At 28.2% G+C, this 21,762-nt stretch overlaps 2 protein-coding genes across 3 annotated transcripts in view; one reads left to right on the forward strand and one right to left on the reverse strand.

Annotated features, from left to right (window-relative positions):
- Positions 1-21,762, forward strand: part of LOC107449041 (cytochrome P450 2J4) — a 64,241-nt gene that overhangs the window by 20,787 nt on the left and 21,692 nt on the right. The gene's annotated exons all lie outside the window — the stretch shown is intronic.
- Positions 645-18,091, reverse strand: LOC107449054 (uncharacterized). 2 transcript variants are annotated; one of them, XM_071182240.2, is made up of 4 exons: positions 17,956-18,091; positions 6,403-6,496; positions 3,601-3,650; positions 645-1,969 (listed from the first exon to the last, which is right to left on the reverse strand). In XM_071182240.2, exons 1-4 carry the CDS (start codon positions 17,999-18,001, stop codon positions 1,872-1,874), a joined length of 288 nt encoding a protein of 95 aa, XP_071038341.1. In that variant the 5' UTR covers positions 18,002-18,091; the 3' UTR covers positions 645-1,871. The 2 variants fall into 2 exon arrangements, with proteins under 2 accessions (XP_071038341.1, XP_015919961.1); XM_016064475.4 differs by having other exon boundaries at positions 645-2,002.

The raw sequence follows: 21,762 nt of genomic DNA on the forward strand, positions 1-21,762 counted from the left end.
GTCCCGGACCCATTTTGATGTTTAATAACTCATAAAATGATAAAGATAGATTAAAGTTAAAGTAAATTGACTATCGACTTGATATTCTCCGTGAGACGAAGGGACATGTGGAAGTTCATTGACAAGGGTCATGAAACTTTTTGAGTTCATCTAACCATTTATATAATTAATTTTAATCTATCTTTATTATTTTATGAGTTATTAAACATCAAAATGGGTCTGGGACTTTATAAACACCCTGTATGATAAAATGGAAAATAAAATCTTAGTTAGACGATGAATGTATCGTTTCCTTTTATTATTTTCCATTTAATTTATGAAATTGGGTACCTGCAAGTGACGTCATTCTAGGTAAATCATGGTATTTGTTAATTCAGCAGCCAATCAGGCTCGACACACGCGTGACGTCGCTTACAGGTATCCAATTAAATCTCGCTTACAGGTATCCAATTAAATCTGATCTAAATCACATGGTTAGGCATAATCATTTCACTTCTTTAGTTGCAAATATCCAGTGCGCTGTAAGCGTTTGGTTATTTGTTTTACTTCAGTGTTTAATAAAATGCTTGGATGTTAGTTCGTTAAGGATGTCACGTGTTAATCAAGAAAAAGTACATTTCTTAGCAACCTAAAATAAATTAGCATTTGGTTTAAATATTTTAATTTTATTCAACTTTTATTAATTTTAAATTTATTTCCACGTTGAAAAATACTCATTTACATATGTAGGAAAAAAATCATGTAAAATTACTGTACTGTATGGTAATGACACTTCGGGTAAAAAGCCCATAATTACGGTAATAACTATACGATATTTAAACCAGTCAGTCAGTAATTTTCCATTCATGTGGTAACGGTGTACACGAAATTCTCATTTTCAAAAGTGTAGTTCTTATTACCACACATTACCACAAAAAATACAAAGTTGAAAAATAAATTTAACCAAATAAATAGTTTCTATGATATGCTCTCAATTATCATGATAAAATTATAAAAGTTTATCAAATTTACAAAATTATTACATATTATTACAATTATTAAACCTAATAACACATTTTTTATCCAGATATTACCATCAATCTATGAAATACCTGTATTTTTAGAATGCCTAATCATGTTAAGGAATATCTGGCATTTTTAGGCACAGTATTAAATAAGTGAATTTTTATTCAATTAAAATTTCTCGCAAATGTAGAGTAAAAAAGCCCACAGGCAGTCACAAAATTTTTTGTTAATTTATGGTAAAATATCCTTTTTATAGAAATACTTTAAAAAAGTATTATATTAAGTTTAATTGTTGCATTATTTTGAATTTAGAAATTCAAAATTCATTAGAATATATTCATACTTTATTTTAACGTGTTATGGACTAAGCGGGGTAGGTGGAACCTATTCAATGTTTAGTTTTTAATGTAAACATTCAATACATTTTATACTATTTATTAATATGACAGGCCTGACAAGGTTACTCGATTACTTTTTCTCTCACACTTACCATAATTTTTGGCAAATATTGCCTTTTGCTCCATGGCAATACATTTTGAAAATTTTTGGAATATATCAATGTGAGGAAAAAGTAAGATTTTCTGGAACCATGGTAACTGATAGGAGAGAAGTGTGGAGAGTGGGGAAATCACGTAACCTTGTGACGACAATTCTATTTATAAAGAGCATTATCAGTCAGGGAAATAGATTCATCTGGTTCTATAATGTAACGAGTTCTGCTGGATCTGCTGTGAGAAAGAAAATCTCACTTATTCTTCTGATATGGAAAGCATGTTCTTCTGTCGCCGAATGAGAATCAGGCATGAGGCATACATTAACTCTCTGGCTATATGGTCAGTTTTTCTACGTCAAAAAATGAACAACAATCATGCGTTGTCTGTTGTTGGTGCACTCTGCTCAGGATTTTCTTCTTCCTCTGAAGAGCAAAGTTGGCAAAGAAGCATAGCGATGAACAATACAACTCCTATAACAAGGAGATACACAACAGAATAGTTACCTGAAATAAGGAAAACAAGCCTGGTGGGTACAGTATATAGATTATTTTTCTAAAATCTATTTATGATCTGTAATAGATTCCATAGTCTAGAAATAATATATGATAATTATAAATCTATAAATAATCTGTAATAGATTTTTTATAGATTTAGAATAGATTATTTTCTACAATCTATAAGAGATTCTATAATCTATAATTGATTCTACAAACAGATTATTTATAGATTTGCAATTGTAATATATTATTTATACGTTTACAATCGATAATTTTTATTCAACAATCAATAATAGATTCTACAATCTGTAATAGATTATTTATTTAAAATAGATTATTTTTCTACAATTTATAAAAGATTCTATATTCTATAATTAATTCTAAAAGCAGATTATTTATAGATTTACAAGAGACATTTATAGCTCCTCATTCTTTACAGTCTGAAATATATTATTTTTCTAAAATTTATGTAAAATCTATAATAGATCCTACAATCTATATAAGATCTATTATAGATTCTACAATTTATAACAAATTCTACAATCTATATTAGATCCATAATAGATTCTACAATCTAGAATAGATCATTTATAGATTTACAAGAAATATTTGTAACTCTTCTTTCTTTAAAGACAAAATAGTGACCACTTAAAAATGAAAATGGTAAAAAAATTACAATTTTCCTCATGTACTTCTTTTAGCTTTCTAATAAACTTGAGAAACATTTTTTAAACTCGATGGGACCTATTTTTATTTTGAACTGCTAAAAAAATTTCACAAAGTTTATTTAAGCAGTACATATAAAATAAATTTCATTTACGATTGGGGGAACATTTCTGGATTACTATGAGATATCACATGGACAATTAATCAAATGTAATTTCAAGAAAATTTAAGCAGTAATTGTTTTTGAAACCTGTAATTATATTTATATCCAAACAATAAATCATAATTCATTTGATATTTCGGTTATCTTATGAAATTATTTTAAAAAATGCCAGCAGAAAAAAAATTACAAATATTTCTTCTAATAACAATATATACTGAATACATTACGCAAAATTCAAAATAAAACGGACAAATTCTAGAACAAAGATTTATATTTCTCTAATAATCGTTCTCAACTTCTACAGTAGCTCCTTGTCAAAAATTACCATTCAGTGTATTTTATTCGCTTTCAGATACATTAAAACATACCTGTATATACATCAGATACGACAAAACTTCATGCATACATCAAAAACAAATTCAGAACTAGATCTGATGCCACTCCTGGCCCGTGAATTCAACAGTTAGATAATTTAGGGCTCAACAGCCGGGAAAAAATGGGAGCCGCTGATAGATAGATATTTATGTTTTAAAAATAATCATTTTATTATAATTGCTCTTATCGACTGTACTTTATTAAAATTAAAATTTGAAGCTAATTTTTTACTCTTTCATAGAGAAATTTTTTTCTTGAAAATGAAGTTATAAAATTATATTTCACCTACATTAAATCAATTAGATCGAGCGTAAATTTTGTTCTGGCACTTAACGAAATTTTATTTTCTCTTTATAATTAACGTATTTATAATTATCTGAGTCAAATTGGTCATAAATACCTGAGTCCTGATACCTTCCAATTATTTTGGTACCTTTAGAGATTCCAGATCTGAAAAAAATATAAATAAATAAATATTTCATATTTAAATTACTTTATCTTTAGAGAATCATATTATTATCTCTGAAAATAAAACATATTTCATAGAGCATAAAAGTCTTGAGGTTAATGGTATGTGTGTAAATGCCAGAAAGCATTTACACATTTCTGAATAAATGCTTTCATCCATCCCTTTAAATTGGTTCCAAAGATAATTATATGATTATTTTACTAGGGTGTTTTACTAGGTTGATTGTGTGACATTATTCAAAAATAGAAAAAATAATAAAATGAAAATACAAAATAAATAAATGAATAAAAAGGATTTTATTTAGCACATTTTTTAAACATCTATCAATATAGTACAGGACAATATGACTAGAATACAGTTTCTTCTAAAAAAAATTCTAAATGCGTTACTAATTCAATCGGAAATTTTTAATAATAATGATATAAAATATTTAAATATATTGTACGTTTTGTCAGAATCAAAAGATGCGGTATCTGGAGCGCATCACACGACACATTGTAGCTAGATCACTTAACTTCTATTGAAAGAAAGAGCCTGATGCCGGTGAATTGGGAGAAATTTTTGAGTATTAACGGAGAAAAGGAGTTTTAGTATAGAATGGTAGAAGTAATATTTAGTTATTCCATAAAATGTCCATTCCATAAAATGCATAAGTCAAAAGATATGAAGATAAACTGGTCATTAGATTACAAATCACTGGTCATTAGATTACAAATATTCTCGTCACTTAAATTCCACTAATCCAATAAAAACAAATGTAGTCGTTGTAGTTACTGCACGCCATTAATAGATATGAAAAATAAAAATTTGGAATCAGCTTTCATTTTTCAGGCATGAAAATGACGTATAGTCATTAAAATGACAAATATAGAGAGGACAAAGTCAGCACCCTTAGCATATACAATCTGTCTTTAATATAGCTTTGTGAAAATGAAGTTAGATATTCTCATTAAGAGTCCCAAATTTTATGAAGTAAGGAGGAAAAAAAAAGATGAAATCTCTTAGGAACTATAAACGTCGTAAATAAGAGCAAAAAATGGGGATAAAAGTGTGCACGGTATTTCTTTGCAAAAAAAATTGTCAAAATTGGATATCCAGAAACGACGTCATGTGTGGGTAAACCATTTGTTTATGCCATGATTCCGCAGCCAATCAGGTCCGACACCAGAGTGTGACACCACTTTCAGGTATCTAATTAAATCAGATCCGAAAATTGATTTGGTGTATCAAACTAAACCCAATAGCTGTAATGTTAACATGTCAAGCACAAGCTCAACCATGTAATTTTAGCTATCATCTTCTCATCGAGTTGCCGTTTCAGAATTGCAAATATTTGTTTGAAAAAAAAAAGGCAAAATTTGAAAAACAATGAAATTTTTTGTAGTTTTATAGCGAAATATATAAACTTATTTTTGTTACATAACAGTACATGTATTTCAGTTGAGTTCTGTAAAAAAATTTAATAAATTAAAACTTTTTTATTAATATAGAGTGTTCCGCGATTATTAGCTTTTAAATATATTTTAGAATCTTTATCAAAAAATATGACGAAAAAAATAGCATACATTAAGGGCTACTTATTAATCTAAGCGACGAAAAAAACATAAACTCTATTAAAATTTGATTGATCAATTAAGAAGAAGGCAAATATCTCAATAATCGAAACCTGTTTGACCGTAAAAAAAAAAAAAAAAAAAAAAAAAAAAAAAAAAAAAAAAAAAACAAGTTGAAAAATGATAATTCGTAATACCTTCAAGTATAAGACAGTGATTAAACAGGTTTTAATGTATTGTTTATCCACCTTCCTCAACATGAATTTTCTAAATTTCAACAGTTTTACCGTAATATCTTCGACATTTCGACATTCGTAATACCTTCGAGTATAATACGGTGATCAAACAGATTTTAATGTATTGTTTATCCACCTTCCTCAACATGAATTTTCTAAATTTCGACAGCTTTACCGTAATATCTTCGACATTTCGACATTCGTAATACCTTCGAGTATAAAACGGTGATCAAACAGATTTTAATGTATTGTTTATCCACCTTCCTCAACATGAAATTTCTAAATTTCGACAGCTTTACCGTAATATCTTCGACATTTCGACCTTCGTAACACCTTCGAGTATAAAACGGCGATCGAACAGATTTTAATGTATTGTTTATCCACCTTCCTCAACGTGAATTTTCTAAATTTCGACAGCTTTACCGTAATATCTTCGACATTTCGACGTTCGTAATACGTTCGAGTATGAAACGGTGATCAAGCAGGTTTTTTAGTGTATTATTTATCCACCTTCCTCAACATGAATTTTCTAAATTTCGACAGCTTTACCGTAATATCTTCGACATTTCGACATTCGTAATACGTTCGAGTATAAAACGGTGATCAAACAGATTTTAATGTATTATTTATCCACCTTCCTCAACATGAATTTTTTAAATTTCGACAGCTTTTTTGCTTTTTCTTTGCTTGAATATAAATTTGCAGGCTCTTATGTTTTTTTTCTTACTCTAAAAAGTATTCCAAAAGTATAAATTAAAGTTGATAAATAAAAATATAGATTAAAATCGGAATACCTTGCATAGATTTTATATAGCCTGTATTTAAGGGAAATATAGGCCTTCTGCTTTCTATTTAGTTTTCGAGTCACATTGATCTGAATACTATGGTTGGTCGGAAGTTGCGAATAAAACATGCATATAAAATTTGCTTTATCTATTACTCACATGATCTTCCCAAGTTTAGACCTTTTTTCTCGACTATTTCCTTTATCATATGGTTTACAGAAAACATCATTTGTTGTAGCAATTAAAAGAAAGCCTATAAAAAATTATTAACAAGGATTTATTTTAAAAATAAAATATACATTTTGAAAAAAAATGTGCTTATTAAAACTTTTTTTAGTAAACCTCGATATCAAAGGTAGTCTAAAGATATTCTTCTACTGAATGATTTTAAAGCATAATTAAGATCACACAAAATTTTAATTTTATATTAGGTAAGAAGAATTCATATTTTATGAGACTTCTTGGTAAGAATTTCATTTTATCTTTGGAAAAATAAAACATATTTTATAGAGCATAAAACTAATGATTCTTGAGGTAGATGGTATATGTGTGAATGCCAGAAAGCATTTACACAATTATGAATAAATTCCTTCATCCACCGCTTAAAACATGTTCCAAGGATAATTACTTGATTATTTTACCAGGCAATTTTACTAGGTTGATTGTGCTACGTAATTAAATTTTATATTAAGAAGGAATCTTGAATTATAAATTTAAAGTAAAATTTAAAATTGTTTAAAATATTTTTCAAAATAAAGGTAGTAAATAAAGTATATAACGAGCTTGAAAACTACAGATTTTTCACGTCACTCTAACAGCTCTATAACAAATTTGTAAAGCATAAATTTCAAAATAATATTTTTTTTTAGATCAATGACCTATGTTTTCAACTAAACTCTTAAAAATATTTAATAAAACAATGAAATAGAACTAAATACTATGTTTAATATTGAATTTTTAAATAAAAATTCTGCATATTTTTACTTAAAGCTTGATACAAATAACACATTCACACTAAACATTAGCTTTCAGTTCAAAACATCTCTAACATTAGACAAAATCTACTTATTAAGATTTTATAATAATTAAAATATTAAATTAAAAGTTTAATTGATTCTTTTTTTAAAAAAATGTTTGAAACCCGTCGGTTATCTTAATTATATTTCAAAATCATTCAGCAGAAGAATATCTTTTGACTATTTTTGATATCGAGGTTTACAGACAAGTTTTTAAAATTTCAAAAAAGAATTCCACAGTAAACTTTTTTTTTGTAATGTGTGTTAGCGTAAAGTCTCAAAATAAACAAAAATGCATTTAAGCATGCAAGAAAATTCTGACAACAAAGCAATTAATAATTCGAGAATTGATTTCTGGAAATGAATTTCATTTGTGTTAAAAACATAATTCATTCAAATAAATAAGTGCTAAGATAATGAAAGCAAAACAAAAATATTTTAGTTTCGTTTTACAGTTTACTTCGGTTTCGTTTGTCAGCATACAAAAACTACTGTAACTTCATTTCCGACAATCGGAGATCAAAATTTTAAAGACTTTTGCAAGGCAAATGAATTAAAGTTCAAATATGGGTAGTTTAAAAAAATGGAAATTTTCGTCGAATTCGATTTTCATTCAGTTGGATACCTTAGATATTTCAGAATCATACCTATAATATTTTTAACAAAACTAAGATAGCTAAAATTTAATGCATATTTAGTACTACAATAAACAAAAATAAGCCCGGTGGTGGTTTGAAGACCTAGGCTCAGATCGATGTGTTCTTTCTTGCCTGACTGAATTTAAATATTTCTCACTTCGCGATCATCATGTAATCTATTATAGTGTTTTAACCTCCATGACCACCAGGCCTGAAAATGGAGTGCTGCAAGAATGCTTAAAAATAGTGATAATAATTAGGTTTCTACTTGTAACAACGTTAACGGTTTTGTTCATAGTCATTTTATCAGCTGCTTATTTGTATTAAAAATAAAAAGGAGTCTGGTTTATAATTTTTATGCCTTCTAAATTTACACGTGTTTCATAATCACCGTCTTTAATTAATGTTTTTAAAAACGTTTCTTAAGAGAAAGGTAAAAAAATAGCTTCAATCGGGCACTCATCCCGCCTTCATCTATAATAATTAATCATATTTTGGTAGTGTTTTTATTTTTTCTTCTTTTAAATACTAATTAGCTATCCTTAACGAGCATATTTTTATCTCTTCTTTTTTTAAAATGGATTCTAAAGATATACTTTAAGTACAAAGATTTTGAGACATCCTGCATATTATAGACAACATAGCTTTAAGAATAAAAAGTAACTATAATTCAGTACAAATTTTTGTATTTTTTCCATTCCTAAATGAAAGTGCACTGCAGAAATGTTTGGGGTTTATTTGCCTTCTTTTTTGATGTTAAGGTAAAATAAATACATAGTTACTGTGCAAAAAAGTATCTGAAATAGAGAAAATAGCAATTGTTTGAAAGAATTAGGGAAAAAGCATATCTAAAAATTTGCTTCTTTTTCAAATGAAATGTGTTTGTTATAAAGCCATAAATTGATTCTAAAACTCATGAAATTATGTTTTATCAGTTAACAAAGAAACAAAAAATGAACAAATAAAACTCTAAAATTGAAAAAGTAAACTAAAAAAATGTGACTACTGGAAAGAAACTGGGTTCACCTCAACACCAACAACAAAAATGATGGCAACTAAACACCAAAATCTTTTACAGTGTCTAAACAAAATTACTCATTTTCAAAAGTAATGAAGCTAAAGTTGGTATTTTTTTACTTTTTTTTTATGACATTTAAATAAGTGACAAAAGTAATTGTTACTTATTTAAATGTCATAAAAAATAAAATTTGTCTATTCTCTGATTATCTGAAATGTAGCAATATATTTCTTGACAACCACACGACCGTATATTTTTATTTTTACTATAGCATTTATTACACTTAACTAAGTAACAAGCAACAAAAGTAAATCATTTAATCCATGGCCATCTGAAATGTAGCAATATATATCCCTCCAACGAAAAATCCGCATTTTTTTGTTGTTTTTACTTTATTACATTTAGTTAAGTAACAATCAAAGAAAGTAAATCATTTAACCCCTGACTATCTGAAATGTAGCAATATATTTCCTGACAACCACACGACAGTATTTTTTTACTTTTACTAAAACATTTATTACATTTAACTAAGTAACAAGCAACAAAAGTAAATCATTTAATCCATGGCCATCTGAAATGTAGCAATATATATCCCTCCATCGAAAAATCCGCATTTTTGTTTTTACTTTATTACATTTAGTTAAGTAACAATCAAAGAAATTAAATCATCTAATCCCTGACTATCTGAAATGTAACAATATATTTCCTGACAACCACACGACCGTATATTTTTACTTCTACTAAAACATTTATTACATTTAACTAAGTAACAAGCAACAAAAGTATATCATTTAATCCATGGCCATCTGAAATGTAGCAATATATATCCCTCCAACGAAAAATCCGCATTTTTTTTTGTTTTTACTTTATTACATTTAGTTAAGTAACAATCAAAGAAATTAAATCATCTAATCCCTGACTATCTGAAATGTAGCAATATATTTTCTGACAACCACACGACAGTATTTTTTTACTTTTACTAAAACATTTATTACATTTAACTAAGTAACAAGCAACGAAAGTAAATCATTTAATCCATGGCCATCTGAAATGTAGCAATATATATCCCTTCAACGAAAAATCCGCATTTTTTTTTGTTTTTACTTTATAACATTTAGTTAAGTAACAATCAAAGAAATTAAATCATCTAATCCCTGACTATCTGAAATGTAGCAATATATTTCCTGACAACCACACGACAGTATTTTTTTACTTTTACTAAAACATTTATTACATTTAACTAAGTAACAAGCAACAAAAGTAAATCATTTAATCCATGGCCATCTGAAATGTAGCAATATATATCCCTCCAACGAAAAATCCGCATTTTTTTTTTGTTTTTACTTTATTACATTTAGTTAAGTAACAATCAAAGAAAGTAAATCATCTAATCCCTGACTATCTGAAATGTAGCAATATATTTCCTGACAACCACACGACAGTATTTTTTTACTTTTACTAAAACATTTATTACATTTAACTAAGTAACAAGCAACAAAAGTAAATCATTTAATCCATGGCCATCTGAAATGTAGCAATATATATCCCTCCAACGAAAAATCCGCATTTTTTTTTGTTTTTACTTTATTACATTTAATTAAGTAACAATCAAAGAAATTAAATCATCTAATCCCTGACTATCTGAAATGTAGCAATATATTTCCTGACAACCACACGACAGTATTTTTTTACTTTTACTAAAACATTTCTTACATTTAACTAAGTAACAAGCAACAAAAGTAAATCATTTAATCCATGGCCATCTGAAATGTAGCAATATATATCCCTCCAACGAAAAATCCGCATTTTTTTTGTTTTTACTTTATTACATTTAGTTAAGTAACAATCAAAGAAAGTAAATCATCTAATCTCTGACTATCTGAAATGTAGCAATATATTTCCTGACAACCACACGACAGTATTTTTTTACTTTTACTAAAACATTTATTACATTTAACTAAGTAACAAGCAACAAAAGTAAATCATTTAATCCATGGCCATCTGAAATGTAGCAATATATATCCCTCCAACGAAAAATCCGCATTTTTTTTTGTTTTTACTTTATTACATTTAGTTAAGTAACAATCAAAGAAATTAAATCATCTAATCCCTGACTATCTGAAATGTAGCAATATATTTCCTAACAACCACACGACAGTATTTTTTTACTTTTACTAAAACATTTATTACATTTAACTAAGTAACAAGCAACAAAAGTAAATCATTTAATCCATGGCCATCTGAAATGTAGCAATATATATCCCTCCAACGAAAAATCCGCATTTTTTTTTGTTTTTACTTTATTACATTTAGTTAAGTAACAATCAAAGAAATTAAATCATCTAATCCCTGACTATCTGAAATGTAGCAATATATTTTCTGACAACCACACGACAGTATTTTTTTAATTTTACTAAAACATTTATTACATTTAACTAAGTAACAAGCAACAAAAGTAAATCATTTAATCCATGACCATCTGAAATGTAGCAATATATATCCCTCCAACGAAAAATCCGCATTTTTTTTTGTTTTTACTTTATTACATTTAGTTAAGTAACAATCAAAGAAATTAAATCATCTAATCCCTGACTATCTGAAATGTAGCAATATATTTCCTGACAACCACACGACCGTATATTTTTATTTTTACTATAGCATGTATTACATTTAACTAAGTAACAAGCAACAAAAGTAAATCATTTAATCCATGGCCATCTGAAATGTAGCAATATATATCCCTCCAACGAAAAATCCGTATTTCTTTTTGTTTTTACTTTATTACATTTAGTTAAGTAACAATCAAAGAAATTAAATCATCTAATCCCTGACTATCTGAAATGTAGCATTATATTTCTTGACAACCACACGACAGTATTTTTTTACTTTTACTAAAACATTTATTACATTTAACTAAGTAACAAGCAACAAAAGAAAATCATTTAATCCATGGCCATCTGAAATGTAGCAATATATATCCCACCAACGAAAAATCCGCATTTTTTTTGTTTTTACTTTATTACACTTAGTTAAGTAACAATCAAAGAAATTAAATCATCTAATCCCTGACTATCTGAAATGTAGCAATATATTTCCTAACAACCACACGACAGTATTTTTTTACTTTTACTAAAACATTTATTACATTTAACTAAGTAACAAGCAACAAAAGTAAATCATTTAATCCATGGCCATCTGAAATGTAGCAATATATATCCCTCCAACGAAAAATCCGCATTTTTTTTTGTTTTTACTTTATTACATTTAGTTAAGTAACAATCAAAGAAATTAAATCATCTAATCCCTGACTATCTGAAATGTAGCAATATATTTCCTGACAACCACACGACAGTGTTTTTTTAATTTTACTAAAACATTTATTACATTTAACTAAGTAACAAGCAACAAAAGTAAATCATTTAATCCATGGCCATCTGAAATGTAGCAATATATATCCCTCCAACGAAAAATCCGCATTTTTTTTTGTTTTTACTTTATTACATTTAGTTAAGTAACAATCAAAGAAATTAAATCATCTAATCCCTGACTATCTGAAATGTAGCAATATATTTCCTGACAACCACACGACCGTATATTTTTATTTTTACTATAGCATGTATTACATTTAACTAAGTAACAAGCAACAAAAGTAAATCATTTAATCCATGGCCATCTGAAATGTAGCAATATATATCCCTCCAACGAAAAATCCGTATTTCTTTTTGTTTTTACTTTATTACATTTAGTTAAGTAACAATCAAAGAAATTAAATCATCTAATCCCTGACTATCTGAAATGTAGCATTATATTTCTTGACAACCACACGACAGTATTTTTTTACTTTTACTAAAACATTTATTACATTTAACTAAGTAACAAGCAACAAAAGAAAATCATTTAATCCATGGCCATCTGAAATGTAGCAATATATATCCCACCAACGAAAAATCCGCATTTTTTTTGTTTTTACTTTATTACACTTAGTTAAGTAACAATCAAAGAAATTAAATCATCTAATCCCTGACTATCTGAAATGTAGCAATATATTTCCTAACAACCACACGACAGTATTTTTTTACTTTTACTAAAACATTTATTACATTTAACTAAGTAACAAGCAACAAAAGTAAATCATTTAATCCATGGCCATCTGAAATGTAGCAATATATATCCCTCCAACGAAAAATCCGCATTTTTTTTTGTTTTTACTTTATTACATTTAGTTAAGTAACAATCAAAGAAATTAAATCATCTAATCCCTGACTATCTGAAATGTAGCAATATATTTCCTGACAACCACACGACAGTATTTTTTTAATTTTACTAAAACATTTATTACATTTAACTAAGTAACAAGCAACAAAAGTAAATCATTTAATCCATGGCCATCTGAAATGTAGCAATATATATCCCTCCAACGAAAAATCCGCATTTTTTTTTGTTTTTACTTTATTACATTTAGTTAAGTAACAATCAAAGAAATTAAATCATCTAATCCCTGACTATCTGAAATGTAGCAATATATTTCCTGACAACCACACGACCGTATATTTTTATTTTTACTATAGCATGTATTACATTTAACTAAGTAACAAGCAACAAAAGTAAATCATTTAATCCATGGCCATCTGAAATGTAGCAATATATATCCCACCAACGAAAAATCCGCATTTTTTTTGTTTTTACTTTATTACACTTAGTTAAGTAACAATCAAAGAAATTAAATCATCTGATCCCTGACTATCTGAAATGTAGCAATATATTTCCTAACAACCACACGACAGTATTTTTTTACTTTTACTAAAACATTTATTACATTTAACTAAGTAACAAGCAACAAAAGTAAATCATTTAATCCATCTGAAATGTAGCAATATATATCCCTCTAACGAAAAATCCGCTATTTTTTATTGTTTTTACTTTATTACATTTAGTTAAGTAACAATCAAAGAAAGTAAATCATCTAACCCCTGACTATCTGAAATGTAGCAATATATTTCCTGACAACCACACGACAGTATTTTTTTACTTTTACTAAAACATTTATTACATTTAACTAAGTAACAAGCAACAAAAGTGAATCATTTAATCCATGGCCATCTGAAATGTAGCAATATATATCCCTCCAACGAAAAATCCGTATTTCTTTTTGTTTTTACTTTATTACATTTAGTTAAGTAACAATCAAAGAAATTAAATCATCTAATCCCTGACTATCTGAAATGTAGCATTATATTTCTTGACAACCACACGACAGTATTTTTTTACTTTTACTAAAACATTTATTACATTTAACTAAGTAACAAGCAACAAAAGAAAATCATTTAATCCATGGCCACCTGAAATGTAGCAATATATATCCCTCCAACGAAAAATCCGTATTTCTTTTTGTTTTTACTTTATTACATTTAGTTAAGTAACAATCAAAGAAATTAAATAATCTAATCCCTGACTATCTGAAATGTAGCATTATATTTCCTGACAACCACACGACAGTATTTTTTTACTTTTACTAAAACATTTATTACATTTAACTAAGTAACAAGCAACAAAAGTAAATCATTTAATCCATCTGAAATGTAGCAATATATATCCCTCTAACGAAAAATCCGCTATTTTTTATTGTTTTTACTTTATTACATTTAGTTAAGTAACAATCAAAGAAAGTAAATCATCTAACCCCTGACTATCTGAAATGTAGCAATATATTTCCTGACAACCACACGACAGTATTTTTTTACTTTTACTAAAACATTTATTACATTTAACTAAGTAACAAGCAACAAAAGTGAATCATTTAATCCATGGCCATCTGAAATGTAGCAATATATATCCCTCCAACGAAAAATCCGCATTTTTTTTTGTTATTACTTTATTACATTTAGTTAAGTAACAATCAAAGAAAGTAAATCATCTAATCCCTGACTATCTGAAATGTAGCAATATATTTCCTGACAACCACACGACCGTATATTTTTATTTTTACTAAAACATTTATTACATTTAACTAAGTAACAAGCAACAAAAGTAAATCATTTAATCCATGGCCATCTGAAATGTAGCAATATATATCCCTCCAACGAAAAATCCGCATTTTTTTTGTTTTTACTTTATTACATTTAGTTAAGTAACAATCAAAGAAATTAGATCATCTAATCCCTGACTATCTGAAGTGTAGCAATATATTTCCTGACAACCACACGACAGTATTTTTTTACTTTTACTAAAACATTTATTACATTTAACTAAGTAACAAGTAATGAAAGTAATCTATTTAATCCCTTACTATCTTTAGCAATATGTTTCCGGACGACAAAACTACGCGATACTTCTTTGCATGTTACAACATAAAATTCTGTTATTTTCGTTCAGAGAATATTATCTCAAGTGTTGTTACATTATAAAGAGAAAAGCAAACTCTCTTTCCTTGAAGCGAGTCAACCAATTCAGACTTGAAAAAAGATACGCTTTTAAGTAGGTTAGTATAAATCTATAAATAACGTAATGCGTTTTTTTTCTGAGGTGTTGAAGTCAGTTTTGAAAGGGTGATCATGGAGTATCACATCATGTTGGCATTGAACTTGGCGTCACTTGAAAACTTTTTTAATTGATACTTTGTACTTTGCTTTCGTCCCATTAAGTTAGATTGATTTATGCATGCGCAAATGCTGTCCGCCGACTCTTAATCATGGCCCACGAAGGATTAAAATGAATTTTATTTTAAATTTTATGCATTTTTTAAAATTTTATTATGTATTAAATTTTTCCATTTCTATCGTATCATTTAAAAGATACTCGTAATATTTTATTTGCTGAAAAATAGTACTTTTATTACATAAAAGCACTTTTAACTATTGAACTGTTTGCTTTCTCGACAGGTGTATAGTCTCTTTCATTTTAGCGTGAAAAAGTACGTTGGAAAAAACTTCTCTCTCGCACAAATATTAATATCAGATGTGTAAATAAGTACAAGTACAAACTTCCATTTTTTTTGTACATAAGACCTTTAAAAGAATTAGTCTGATAGTATCGGGATTGGTCACATTTTAGTCAGTGTGATAAATACATCGGAAAAAATTTCTCCCTTTCCCGTCTAGAAGAAATTCAATTCCTTCCCTTATATTATCCAGGTGAGGAGAGTGCTCCAAAGTTTGGACCTTCTAATGTTAATTTTGCTTTTTGCGTATTTCGCTATATCTCGAGAACTTTTTAAGTGATAAAATAAATCCTGAGAAATTGAATTTCAAAAGAGTGAGATATTTAAAATTCGATTTCTCAGGAACTATTCGACCTATTTTCCTCAAATTTTGTATTTCGCCATGTGAAATTACATGTCTTAAATGATGCAATAAATTACACACCTAATAATTAAAAAATTTTTCGACCATTATTAAATAAATAATGAAAAATAATAAAGATTTAATAAAGGTTATTTTTTGAACGGAATTATCTTTGGATAAACAAATTTAATAACTGTGGGCAAGAATTTTTCAATTTGCTTAAAAAGTTCTCGAGATATGGTGAAATGCACGAAAAGTAAAATTTACATTAAGGGGTCCAAACGTTAGAGCGCTTTCCTGACCAAACTATGGGGTCCATATTTCCCACATTACGGCTACCTCCCATGTTTTGGTGTTCAGAAATCCGAATGCGTCGAAAAAAAAGTATGTCTATTCAGAGAATGTACGTTTTTGTGTCTAATTTCGTAACTTAAAATATCGGCTGCAGTAATTAATTAGCATATTTGAGGTCACCTCTTCTAACCTTTAAGATTGAGTCTTAAAACGTAAGGATCTGATCATTAGATCAAATGTTATTCAGGTGTTATTCAGGCCTAGGAAAACGTTGCTTTCTCCTTTGGATGATATTGAACAAGTTAACATGATGCGGAACTTAAGTAGGCTTATTCAGGAACATAAAACGTAAAATACATAGCCATCTTACATTTCAGAACAAGCTACAATACAGGGTGTCCAAAAAGTACGTAAACGATTAAAAAAAATCCAACTCTAAACTAGGGAAATATTTTAAAAATATTTCCCTAGTTTACAGTTGGATTTTTTGGAGTCAGTTGGAGCCAGTGGTGCAAAACTCAACATTTCTGCCTCATCCGCTGATAGTGGGGAGAAGATCCATCGAAGGAACTCTCATTTTTTATTGCAGATTTGGATTCTCCAGAAGAATGTATTAGTATTCTTACCGCAGAGCTTTGCAATTTGATCTACAGATGGTGCTGCAATCTTAAAATTGAAATGAAGTGCAAATCATTTAAAATGGAATTATTTCGAGAAATTTTTGTTAGGTAAAAAAAATAGTATTGTTTTGTAATTAATACCCAATTAAGAGATGGGTAAATATTATATTTTCACCAATAACAATATTTAAGATCATGTCTTTTTGATATAAGTTATGACTGATTAGTTTTTCTCCCTAAATATAATTTTTTTTTTAATTTTGAGATATTGGAGCTTCGAAAAATCAGTCTAGCTGGTTGTCATAGAGACTAGTATTAAGATATTAAAAAAACTAATTTTAAGTTTTAAATCTAAAAATTTTGTTGATTATTAGATAATTTTACAGTCCTATTAAAATTACTAAATAAACTAAATGCTAAATGAATATTAATTTATAGATATTTTAATTGCAGTCTCGGTCTATGCTTTTCATTAACTTAATAAAACAGTATTTGCATAACTTTTTTTGCCTTACATTTAAAAAATAATTACATTAAAAAATAATTTCTTCTTTAGAATAATTTCAGTGTGTATAATACTTCATAATATAAACCTCCTGGCAATTATTCAAATTGAACCGTTGAAGCAGACGCAATCCTTACGAAATTTTTAAATTAAGGTGAGAAGGAGTTTGTGTCTAAAAATAATCATAGATTACCAATGTCTCTTATTCTTAGCAAGTAATGAACAATTATTTATAATATATTTTCATTAAGATTGGCATATGCAATTATACTTTTTTAAAAAAAACCATACAATGCTAATTCTAAATATCTTAAAGATTAAAAAAATTAGCTAATGCTCACCAGATACGAGAAACATGCATTTCAGCTTTAATATTTTCCCTGGCATCTTTTAAGGTGATCGTAATATTTTCATGCTTGTTGTCGGGGCATCTGGTTTTGAATGCGGCTACTTTTATTCTAAACGCCTGGTGGGCGTCTGAAATATGCATGCAGGAGAGCAGAAATAAGATAAAAGGATATATTCTTTTAAAATATCAGATCAATTTCAATGATGTAAATAGATTATAAATACTATACAGTAAAAAAAAAGTTTCTCACGAAAATCTAATGGAAATTATTTATTAAGAATGCAAAATTATTGAAAATTAACTACAAGAAATTTCTGTAAAAATACAAAAACAAATTCATAACAGACGCAGTAATTTTATAAAAGTAAAGTTAAAATAAAACTATGTAAATTGCACTTAAGATATTGCAATTGTAAATTGCACTTTTTTAACTTAAGAATACATTAGAAATCATTTATCAAGAGTATCTGATGAAATAAAAATGAGTTAATGACGGAAAATCTTTATGAAAATAGAAGAACATATTCACGGAAGAATGAGTAACTTTGCGGAAGTTAAATAAGTAAAGCTATATAAATTACACTATAAAATAGTTTTAAGCAAAGAATCCACTGGAAATCAGTTGCTTTGAGTCTCATGTAAAATTAGAGTGTTTTAAATACTGAATTTTTTTTTAAATAGAGAAAAATAGGGGCGAAAGACTGAATTGCTCTACTGAAGTAAAGTAAGTAAAACTATGTAAATTACACTGTAAAATGTTCTAGGTGAGAATCCATAGGAAATAAATCTGTAATTTAATGCAAAATTAAAGTATTTTAGAGGACAGGATACTTTTTGTAAAAATGGATAAACATATCGACGAAAGACAGAGATACTCTACGACAATAGAGTTAGTAAAATTTTGTCAAGAGTTTTTTATCGGAGAAAGCAATGACAATCAGTTATCTGGAGTTTCATGTAAAATTATAATGAATTAAAATCGGAAAATATTTTGTAAAAATTGAGAAACATATTCACAAAAGACTGAGTAACTTTAGGGTAGTAAGTAGAACTATGTAAAATACAGTTTAACAGTTTTTAACGTCAGAATACATACATTAGAAGTCATTTGCCTGGAGTTTTTGGTAAAAATAAGAGTGAATTAAAAACAGGAAATCTTTTCAAAAATAGAATAGCATGGTTACTGAATTTTATGGATGAAAGCAAGTAAAACTTAGTAAATTACACTGTAAAAAGTTATATTTGAGAATCCACTCGAAATCAGTTGTCTGGAGTTTTATGTAAATTTAGAGCAAATTAAGTACGAAAAATGCTTCGTAAAAATAGAGAAACATATTCACAGAACACTGAATAACTTTACGGAAGGAAAATGAGTAAAAATATGTAAATTACACTTTAAAGTTTTTTAACGTGAGGATATATTAGAAATCATTTATCAAATTTTTTTTCTTGTGACTATGGTAAAATATGAGAGAAGTAAAAACGGAAAAATTTTGTAAAATTAAATAGCCATATTCGCTACAGACTAAGTAACAGTATGGAAGTAAAGTATGGAAAACGTGATAAATTAAAATTTGTAATGTTTTTATGTGAGAATCCAGCTGTCGGTAATCTCATGTAAAATTAGAGTGAATTGAAAATGGAAAATATTTTGTAAAAACGCAGAAACATATTCACAGAAGACTTAGTAACTAAACAGATGTAAAGTAAGTAAGACTATATAAAATGCACCGTAAAAAGTTTTTCAGTAAGAATCTATAACGAATTTATATATTTTATCAGATAATTTAAAAATCAAGCCTTTCCAAATAGCAACCTTCTTTTTGCAATCTACCAGGCTGATTGGGAAAGTCACCAAAGTACTTGTTTATTATCCCGTTGACCATTTTTGCCAACATCGTGTCAAAGTCATTTTGGTGTTTTTCAAATTTATTTTAACATGGTAGATTATAAAGAAATTTAAAAAATAAAAAGAATACTTATTGCATGTAAAAATTGAGATAATTAAATATGAATCATTTTCAAATTTATATTTAGATTTGGTGAATTCGGTCAACGGGATAATAAAGTACAGACAGTATGTTTTAATCAGCTTGGTATTTTTTGTGCTTCTTATAATTAGCCCACTTATCTTAAAAATAATTAGATAAATTAAATATTTTATTAAATTAGCCTGATTCATTTTAAGCCATATTCAATGGACCTACAGTGCTAGGGTTTAACAGAATGAGATCACAGTGAGAGAGATTAATGCAATAAGTTGAGTCAAATGAAAGCTTTTTAAAAATACTTAAAACAAGAAGAATAAGCTCAAATTAATTCTAGCTTTGATTTTCTTTTCAAAGAGCCGACAGAGGACAAGGATTATTGCAACATTGCTAAGTAAAATTAGGCAGATTTAGTAATTAACACGTTTTTTTAACTTCCGATAAGCATTTGAGCTGATTGTTAAAAACCTAATACTGGACACTTTTCTAAATGACCTTCCCTCTTGAAAAATGGCGATGACCCGGTAGACCGGACTTTGTAGCTACGTATTTGATTATCGCTAAAAAATAAAACTGCATGAAGACAAATTTATCTTTTAAACGATAAAAAAGTTTCTTTAGTAAGACAATGCGATTTCAATTTTATCTATTTTGTGCATAAAACAGCTTTTTGATTGTTTCTCTGATCAATTAAGAAACTTTATCTCTCGTATCCTTAAGTGCTATTTTTAGAATGGATAATACTTGGAAAGAAATGTCTAAAATTGTCAAACCAGTGAAAATTAATGAATGTTTTTCTTAAAATGTAGAAACAAAATAAGTTGGTTGTATGTTGTGTGAAAAACATTAATGTAAAAAATAAAAGGTGTTAAAAAAGTACAAACATGCATTGTAAGCTATGTTTATTTTGCACACGCGAATTTTGAGTTGTATCTATTTATCTATAAATGCATCAGATTTTGAGCTATTTCTAATTTCTTAAACATTCAATTTAACCTGTATTTATTTTCTTACATATGCATTTTTAGCTATATATACACCGAAGAGCCATTACATTATGACCACCCTGCTAATAACATGTATGACCACCTTTAGCCCTTAAAACTGCTAGCATCCTCCGTGGCATTGATTCCACAGGGTGCTGATAGGTAGTCTGAGGTATCTGGTACCAAGCTCTCACCAACTGGTCCTGCAATTACCTCACATTGCGAGGGGGTAGCGTGGCAACACGAATTTGGTTTTCCAAGTAGGATAACAAATGCTCTATTGGATTAAGGTCAGGTGAATTTGGGGCCAAGACATGACTTGAAAGTCACTGGAATGTTCCTCCACGATTCGACCCTTATGACATGGTGCATTATCCTGTTGACAAACATAATCCCCCGCAGGAAAAACTGTTGCCATGAATGGGTGAATCTGGTCTGCAACTATGTTCAAGTAGCTTACAGACGTCAGGGATAGTTCTATGAGGATTATGGGTCCTAATGTGCCCCATGAAAACATCGTTCCTGGATGAGAAACCATGAAAACCTGAGCGCGCCCATTGTTATAGATGGAGGGTGGTCATAATGGAATGGCTCTTCGGTGTATTTTCCTACACTCCAATTTTGAACTATAAACATTTTCTTACGCTCTCACTCCATGCTTTGTCCATTTCCTACTTGAATCATTTCGTGCTATGTCTATTTTCTTATACACACATTTTGGGCTAAATATATTTTCTTACATTTGCATTTTAATCTGTCTACTTTTTTTACACACGCATTTAAGCTATGTATAAGTTTTTACACATACATTTTAAGCCATGTCTA

The sequence above is a fragment of the Parasteatoda tepidariorum genome, chromosome 4 (assembly GCF_982258835.1).
Source record: "Parasteatoda tepidariorum strain Cologne lab strain chromosome 4, Ptep-v5.0, whole genome shotgun sequence".
NCBI classification, from domain to species: Eukaryota; Metazoa; Arthropoda; class Arachnida; order Araneae; family Theridiidae; genus Parasteatoda; species Parasteatoda tepidariorum.